The sequence below is a fragment of the Aegilops tauschii genome, chromosome 4 (genome assembly GCF_002575655.3).
Source record: "Aegilops tauschii subsp. strangulata cultivar AL8/78 chromosome 4, Aet v6.0, whole genome shotgun sequence".
Classification (NCBI taxonomy): Eukaryota; Viridiplantae; Streptophyta; class Magnoliopsida; order Poales; family Poaceae; genus Aegilops; species Aegilops tauschii.
Genome location: NC_053038.3, coordinates 128661250 through 128670291, shown reverse-complemented (window position 1 = coordinate 128670291; position 9042 = coordinate 128661250). Strand labels below are relative to the sequence as shown.

The 9042-nt window shown below is 48.4% G+C and overlaps 1 protein-coding gene across 1 annotated transcript; it reads left to right on the top strand.

The window, feature by feature from the left end:
• Positions 1-2986: 2986 nt before the first annotated feature.
• On the top strand, positions 2987-5285 carry LOC109741165 (uncharacterized). Its single transcript, XM_020300237.4, has one exon. The coding sequence runs from the start codon at positions 4130-4132 to the stop codon at positions 4877-4879; it is 750 nt and encodes a 249-aa protein (XP_020155826.1). The 5' UTR covers positions 2987-4129; the 3' UTR covers positions 4880-5285.
• The last annotated feature ends 3757 nt before the right edge of the window (positions 5286-9042 follow it).

Genomic DNA, 9042 nt, shown 5'->3' with positions numbered 1-9042 from the left:
GCGACTGTGTCTCCGACGGGCGGGCTAGGGAAGGACAAGGGCATGCGTCGTGCCCGTCTGTGCGTGTTCGTCTCAACGCAAACGTGGCCCAAAAATTTGGGTTGGGAATGCGTCGAAACCGGACAGAAAATGGACATTTGTCCGTTTGCTCTTGCGCGTTGTACCCTTAAACTGACGCGGCCTGGCCATTTAGGGTAGTGCGTTGGAGTTGGCGTTATTGCTCAAAGCTTGAATTTTGATTGTCCCAAACACCGTCTTGCATAAGGGGGTGACAACTGATGAAATAAGAGCATCTCTAACAGACCCCGCATCCCACCAACCTACAAGACCCGTTTGCAGTTCGCGGAAAACGCGTTTTAAGGGTCGGTTTTAGCTGCGGCAGAATAGACCCCTTAAACTTAGACTGTAAAATCGAATATTCTCGTATATTCTTCCTCACGTCTTCTTCTTCCTCTCCCCGTGTCCACGGCCAGCTAGCTCGCTTCTACGAACACAACGGACAGCGCACAAAGCGATCAGATACGGTGCCGCCGGCATCCAGCACGGCTCACACGGAGCGCCCCAGCGCACTGACGCCTTTGCTGCTTGATTCGCTCGAGACGGTGGCTAGCGCCAGCGTCGAGTCGATCCAAAGCTAGCTAGCTAGCTGGCTAATCGATCGACCCAGGAGCTAGCTCCCTTCGCCATGGCCAATCGATCCACAAGCTAGCTAGCTAGCTAGCTTCCCTCGCCGTAGCTGTCATATACGGAGCCGTTGGTGTCACGGAGCCGTCGCATCTCGTTCATGGAGTCTCCGAACGGGATCAGCCATGGCCGCAGGCACGCGCTCGATCCTTTTGCAGTGCAGAATTTTATTGGAGCAGGGAGAAATCGACGGCTGGAGACGGATGGTACGGACGGCGGTGCACGGGGAGAGGCAGCGGAAGGATCCGGTTCGTGGCCTGTATACTATCCTTGGACCTGTAGAATTAGGGGCTGGAGGCTCGCGTTTTCAGTGGCCTGTAAAAAGTTTACAGTTTCGCGAACTTTTATGGGTCTGTTCTGGACGCAAATTGGTCTGAAACCGTAAACTTGCTGGAATTTTTATAAGTTTGGCGTTTTTGCCGGGTCTGCTAGAGTTTCTCTAAGAGCTGTGATGCGTGTTGTTCCTTTGTTGTATGTGTGTGTAACCATGTGACACTGCTTCAGACTTTTGTGGTATCTATATGCTTGTGCTGTCTGATGGCCTTGAAACCTGGAAATTGTCTCCGGAAATCAAGGGAAGGCAATCATGAAACTAAGATATGGATCAGCTCTAGCTAACTCTTCTCTTCATCCAGTCCGGTGCTGTCCCAAGTGTTCAGGTGGTCCTAACCAGTGACACTGTCAGCTAGAGAAAAAAGGCTGCTGAGACAGAGAGGGCTAAAAACATTGATGGGCATAGGCACCATGCACTTGGGTGTTCATTGCTAATCATGGGTCTGTGAAAGCCAGCTTTTGAATTGTATGCCGCGAGATACTCCTATACATTTGTGTTCTGCTGGCATGGCATCATTGTTATATCCTTTCATCTGATAAGCAGTGAAACATTCCTCCTGGGGCTCATCATAACTGAGCTTCTCAAGCTAATCATTGCCATCTTCAAGTGGGAGAAGACCAAAGATTATTTATTCTTTTATAACAAATGAATTTGTGATTATTCAGAAAAAATGAATTTGTGAGGTGGGATCAATGCATCCTGCAAAATATATATTTCCCTAATTCATCGTGGCATTTGATGGATTTCTTCTTCTTCTTTTCTTTTAGTGACTCAAAAGAGCTGTCTTTTTTGTGTTGCAATGTTTATGATTGAGGTCATAGCAAAGCATGCACTTTCTCTATAATAATTTATTTATGCCTTTTGGTATGCTCTTGACTGAATTGTGCTAATCTTTATGCAAATAAAGGGTACTAGTCTCCGTCTGCTGCCGACAAGTTTCTTCTTCTTCTAACATATGTATGCATTTTAAATAAGTTAAAAAAACATATATATGCATCTTCCTACCCTCCCGTCCGGACCATTGATGTCTTTCTCAAGAATTCATCAGGACTGACAGCTTGAACGTGTCACTGAAAAAAACATCTCCTACTTGAATGTGAAAAGATACATAGGACCATATGAGTAAATATTGCAGTCTCTGTTTGTATGTGTGGTTTGTACACATGTGCATCTGCATTTATACGGTTGGTGAGGAAATGGTCAAGAATGAGCTGAGAACCTTTGGTCTTTTTCCAGTACAGTTGGTGTGTGCAACAAGGTGGCATGTTGTACAAGACTCTTAGGCCAGGACCAGGCAAGCATTCCTACTATCACCTAGGAGTACTAGCTACAGTACTCATCTCCAATTATTTTTGCTATGATCTGAAATATAGTACCTAGAACCATCTCTAATTAAAATATATTTTTATCTGTGATCTGTAATTTGTTTTGTGCAAAGACCAGAAGCGCCAAGTGTCGAGTGCATTGGATTGAGGGGGTGTTTGGTTCCAGGGACTTTTTTGTGTTGGGACTAAAAAAAGTCCCTAAAAGTCCCTAGCAAACCAAACAGGGAGGAACTTTTTTAGGACTTTTTGCTAGAAGTCCTTAGAAGCACATCCTTGAGAGGGTGTTTGTTTCCGGGGACTTATTGGTTTAGGGACTTAAAAAAGTCCCTATAAGTCCCATCTAAACCAAACAGGAGGGACTTATAGGGACTTAAAGTGGGCATTTGGGACTTATGAAATAAGACTCTCAAGGAGAGTCTTATAGGGATTTATAAGTCCTAGAACCAAACATGTAGGGACTTTTTAGGGACTTGGGACTTATAAGTTGGGACTAAAAAAAGTCTTAGAACTTATGAACCAAACAGGGCTTGAGAGTTTTTTTTTAAAAGGTTCTAGGGACTAGAAAAAGTCTTAGGACCAGAGAACCAAACATCACCTGAGCCTGCCTACTAGAGTGCTAGTAGTATCATGTGCAATGGATTATGTCTAGCATGTGTTTAAGTATAGTTACACACATCATAGCCCTTGTCTCGAGGTGATTGAAGGCTTCAATCTAGCACGCGTTTATGCGCGTGCATTGAACAGAAACAATGGGCATGCTACTCAGTAATCTCTGAACAGCTGTAACGGCAAAAAAGGTAGCCACATCATCAGCTGCTGATGCACATCAATGAAAATTGTAGTGGAGTTTTAATCCTAATAAAAAATAAATGGCGTAAGTCAATTTTGGCGTCAGTTTTGTTTATCGGTGAGAATCTTGGACCTCCCCAACCCCAACGATCGAAAACTTGAAACAAGGCCGGCCACCAAACACCAGCACGGTCAGGTCAGAAAACAATTCCAAGGCGTCAGTTTTGTAGAATAGATTGGATTCCTTAACCCTAATTAGGTCACTAAGCCGATGAACATCGCCTGTGCTGTGCTGCAATCCAATCCACAGGTCCCTCTTTATTTTAAGGTCTTTCTCAGTCCCTCTCTCTAGAGGACAATCTCGCTTTGTTTTTGGTGAAGCGAACAGCCGAGTCTCTCCCTCACACGCGCACATACGCACACACACAGTGAGGAGAGGTGAGGTGAGAGTCCCTCTCCACTCCACGAGAACCTCTCCCATTCCATGCCATGTGATGTGAAGGCGTCTGTCTCCTACCTCCTCCCTCGGACGCAGAGCCCCGTGCTTTCCCCACTGCCTCTGCCTCTGCCTCTGCCTCGCCTTATCATCACCACACATGTGATTCAGTAAACAGATTCACTGCACTGCACTGCACCATTTGTTTTGCTGCCCCCCTCCCCTTCAGTTCGGACCTCCCTTCAGTTCGAGTCTCCTTCCCTCTTCTTTGATTGCTTCCACTGTTGCTCATCCTCTCCTTCTTCTTCTCCTCTCCGTATGCCCATGTGTCTCCTGCCCTGATTGATCTCCTCACTCACTGTTCTTGGTGGCAGCTTCTTCTTTCTGTTAGGTGTCAGGTTCCTCTGTTCATCGGCGCCAGCTTTCTAGATTCAACTTTGCCTCTGAATCGTCTGGGTGGGAGGAGTATCGATGCTTTGGTTGGCCTCCCACCAATGGTGAATCCGACTTAGTTTGCCGTCGAAGAAAGGAACAGAAACCGCTGGCAAGGGGGAGAAAAAGATGCGGGGTTTGAGTAGGCTTGGCGTCGGGCTCACGGTGGTGTCCGCGCTCCTCCTCCTCGCGCTCGCCGCCGAGCTCTACTACCTCCTCGTGCACAAGCGCCGCCAGCGACGACGCGCCGCCGCCGTCTCCGACGCCGCCTCCTCGCCCTCCTCCTCCCGCGAGCTGCTCCAGCTCTTCTGCTTCAAGAAGCCGCCCGCGCTCGCCTCCACCTACGCGCAGGAGCCGACCCAAGCCGTGGCCGAGGTCGTCGTCGACGAGGACGAGGACGAGGACGACGAGACGGTGGAGGCGCAGCTGATGCGGCTGGGCAGTCTCGTCGGCCCGCCGCGGCTGCTCTTCACCATCAAGGAGGAGACCAAGGAGGACCTCGAGTCCGAGGACGGCCGGAGCAGGTGCGGGAGGAGCCGGAGCCTCGGCGACCTGCTGCATTGCTCCGAGACGCCGTACCTCACGCCCGCCTCCTCGCCCCTCCCGCCGGCCATGGAGAAATCGTACAACCCGCTGTTCGAGTCCCCGGCGGCGAGCCCGGCCGCGGTGGCGGCGTCGCCGCCGCCCAAGCTCCAGTTCCTCAAGGACGCGGAGGAGAAGCTGTACCGGCGGGCACTGGCCGAGGAGGCGAAGAGGGCGCGGGGGTCTCCGTCGCCGTCGCCGGCGGCCGGCGAGGAGGACGGCGGCGGGTACATCACCATCGTGGTGGGGAAGAACACCCGGGTCATCCCCTTGCCCTCGCCTCCCGGCAGCGCCTGAAAAAAGGTGGCCTTTGTTAACTCGTCTGATGCAGATGCAGAGTCAGTCAGTCAGTGTTCCGTTCTAGCGTAGCCTCTGTGCTGTGATCTTTTTTTGATCATTCCAATTGGATGATTGGATGTACATAACATGAACATGGCGAGGAACTGAGAACTTGGGATCAATCTTTTCTTCTACTAGTAGTTCTATTTGTGCTATGTGACAACTTGTGACTTTAAGGTGCAAGTTAATTACAGTACTGTAATTTTGTTGCTGTAGGAGGCAAAACATTTGCACTCTTATTTGCCTGTTATGTATGACGAACATAAATGGACTATCATCCCAGATGATCAGAATATCATTCTTCTTATGAATTCCATTAATCCTAATGTAATGAAGTGTGAGGGCATATGCTCTCTTCCTCTTTTGATGGGTTGTACATAGTAGAAAATACTACTCTATATTATCTACTCATCCATGAGAACAAGAGGAATGGAGAGAACATTATCTGAAGGTAAGCTCCATGCCGACTTTGCCTGACAATGAAACTTTTAACTTTATACTAGTGTGTAATACAAATTCCTTGCAACTTCTGCCAAGCATATTGACCCCTTTCTGCTCTCATGTCACCACCTTTAATTAGTTTTTTTTTTGACAGAATCCTTTAATTAGATTGTTCACAATGCAAATTATTCCTTGGCAATTTTGTCAAGTCTTCTCTGGTCTTTTTGAGCTGTCCTCCGGTCACAGCTTTGTTCATACTGCTTTAGAACAATGAAATAGCAGGAGGAACAAATGCAATCACCCCCTTTTTCTGATGCCGGCAAAGATCTTTAGGCCTTTCTAAGTCCAACTCAAAAGTCTCCAGTTTTCTTTTCCATTCTCTCTGCAGCGAAAGGCGATTGATATATTCTTATTGCTGCGATTGTGCTTTCTTCATGTGGGGTGATACAATTGTTCTACCAGAAAGAAATGGCAGCCTCCTGCCTTTGTCCACTTTAATTACGTTTAGTCTAGTCTTTCCATCCATCAATCCATCCACCCCTTTTGAGATTTGAGACCATGATTTGTTTTATCACGTGTTCTGCTCTGATTGTATTGGTTTGGTTTGTACAATTAAAGTTTAAGTGAAAGGTGCAGAAAAGATTCCTAGACCAACACCACACATGCAGTATCCTTTAATCAGAATCCACAGTTGCAAATATGATTGCATTGTGGATTAGTCAGCTTGGAGCGTGAGGTTACATCATATCATATCTTTAATACTCCAATTAGCAATCAATTACAGAGTCAAAACATGAATCCGCAGTCCATAATTTGGCCAACTGCCATTTTCTGCTTGGGTTATTCAGAAACCAGAAGTGCATAAATGGACAGTCAGAGAAGCACCAGCTGTTGTTCTGGAAGCTATTAGTAAGCGCTTTAATTGGCAGTACCATGTCATGTTTGGTCATGGCACTCACCACGTGTAACATCATAGTACTGACATAGACCTCCAGTTGAATCTGCTGTTAGCATTGACTTGTACTCCACGGGCTAATTGACTCCGGAACTAACCATCATTCTTGTCTGAACCTATCATCACTGTGACTCGGTGAAATGACATGAGTCGGTACGAACTTGTGGGATTATGCCAGAGGGGAAACACATCAAGATCAAAACCAACACTGTGTGAGTGATAGGTATGTTTGCTGCTAACTTGGGAGAGAGCACGTAGACACGTGGTGATGATGCGCTGGCGCTGCAAGAATGAATGGCAATTGCGTCCTGACCTGCACCTCTATGCTAATCTGCTCTAGCATTGGCAACACGCCAAGTGCTCATAATCTCTCGTTAGGTGCTAATCCGATGGTATTATTGGGGAGTACGTGAAGTGCCCTACAACAGGTAGTAGAATGCAGTACCAGTACTACTAGCTAGCTAGGTCTAGGCTGGTTTGGTTTGGTTGGCTTTGCCTAGGATTTAAGCATAAGATTCTTTTCTGGTAGTCTAACAAGGGCCGTGCCGGGGGTTGATTGGAGATTAAATGTTATCATGTACCCTGAATTTGTAGACCAGTTTGCGGAGTAGCTAGGTGATCATGTGGGGAGTTCTTGTGTTCGTCCAAAGTAACAGCAAGCCACAAAAATTTGCAAGACAAGCCATGTATGTACTTGTGGTACCACCGCACCGGCATGTGCATTTTCATTGCACAAGTTAACCTTACAGTGGACTTTATACAGGTTAGCGTTCACAGCACAGTAGTGAATATGTGCTGGTTATTTGATCACCTGGACAAGTCAAAGTCAGGGAGAGGTCCTGCTTTAATTCGTGGCGATGTCTATGTAATTAGCACTGACATATACCTACAACCTCATCTAAGACCCATACAAAATTAGTTTCTGCAAGCACCTCACCTCGTGGCGTTGCATGCCATGGATGATCAGCAGTGTGACTCTGAAGCCGAGTAGGTGCAGTCGACATGGCTCATGCCTTGTGGCACACATTTAATCGGCAGCACCATCTGGATGACACATTACACGTGTACCTGTCCTTTTGATGATTTGCATGCATGCTGATGGTATACCACATGGAGTTGGCATCGCATCCATACATCTTTTCTTAAAAACGACGTGATGCTGGCTGGATTAATGGCTGTGCATTCCCTGCAGGTTAGGTAGTTTTCAGTGCAGTACTGATGAAAACTTTGGAGAGAGGGACGGGGCCGAGGTGGACGTCCCTGCAGGTTGGGTATCTATCTCTGCCCAAAACCTGTGACGACCCAACCATCTAGCATAATCCTGATTACTAAAACTGGATTAGCGAATGACACGTTACGCATTATGGCCCCAGACTCAGCTGAGTCGACACTTTGACCTCGTGCAGTGCCATGTCCATGTGTCCTGCTCAAGTTCAAGTAAGTGTCGCACTCGCAGAGGAGAAGAAAAACAGTGTGTAGTGAAGTTTTTAGTGTGGAACATACGGAAGGAGGTTTGAAGCTCGCGTGGAAAGTATAGTTCCTGCCGCTGCACAAGTCGCGGCTCTGGTCCCAAGAAGAAATAGAATCCCATTTGTAGAGAATGATTTGGTGCATCGATAATTGATTGATCGTGCACTAGGCACATATATATAGGTACAGGGGTGCGGCCGGTATCTTGTCTCCTAAGATACACGTACATATAGAGGGAGACATACACTATAGGTACTGCATATGAAACCCAGACCTACGTACATGTACACATGTTCAACACCCCCCCCCCCCCCCCCACGCAGTCGAAGTGTCGCCGGTGACGCAGAGACTAGACCGAAAACCCTCGAATGTCGAGGTGGGTAGTCCCTTCGTCATAACATCGGCGAACTGCTGATCGGTGGGCACATGTAGAACTCGAACACGACCAAGTGCGACGTGCTCCCTGACGAAGTGAATGTCGAGCTCAATATGCTTTGTCCGTCGGTGATGGACAGGGTTGGCAGCGAGGTACACCGCGGAGACGTTGTCACGGTAGACAAGCGTCGCATTGGTAACCTCACATAGCAACTCCTGAAGTAGCTGTCGTAGCCAAGAGCACTCCGCGACGGCGTTGGCCACAACCCTGTACTCAGCCTCGGCGCTCGATCGTGAGACCGTGGGTTGTCGTTTAGACGACCATGAAATCAAAGAGGGCCCGAGGTAGACGCAATAGCCGGAAGTGGAGCGTCGAGTGTCGGGACACCCAGCCCAGTTAGCGTCGGAGTAGGCGACAAGGCTGGTGTCAGGTGATGCCGTCAGGGTGAGAGGTGCCACGTATGTATCAGAGAATACGTTTCACCAGAGCCCAATGAGTATCACGAGGGGCATGCATGTGAAGGCACACCTATTGGACAGCGCACTGAATGTCCGGACGCGTCAGCGTGAGGTACTAAAGAGCACCGACGATGGAGCAGTAGAAGGGAGCGTCAGACGCCGGAGAACCCTCGACGGCGGACACCTTAGCCTTCGTGTCGACAGGCGTAGGAGCAGGCTTGCAGTTAAGCATGCCGGCTCGCTCCAGAAGCTCGTAGGCATACTTCTGCTGATGCAGGAAGAAGCCAGTGGCCCGACGAACAACTTCGATGCCGAGGAAGTAGTGGAGAGCCCCCAAGTCCTTGAGGGCGAACTCGGTGCCGAGGTGAGCTGTGATCTGCTGAAGCAACGCTGGCGAGGACGCAGTCAGGATGATGTCGTG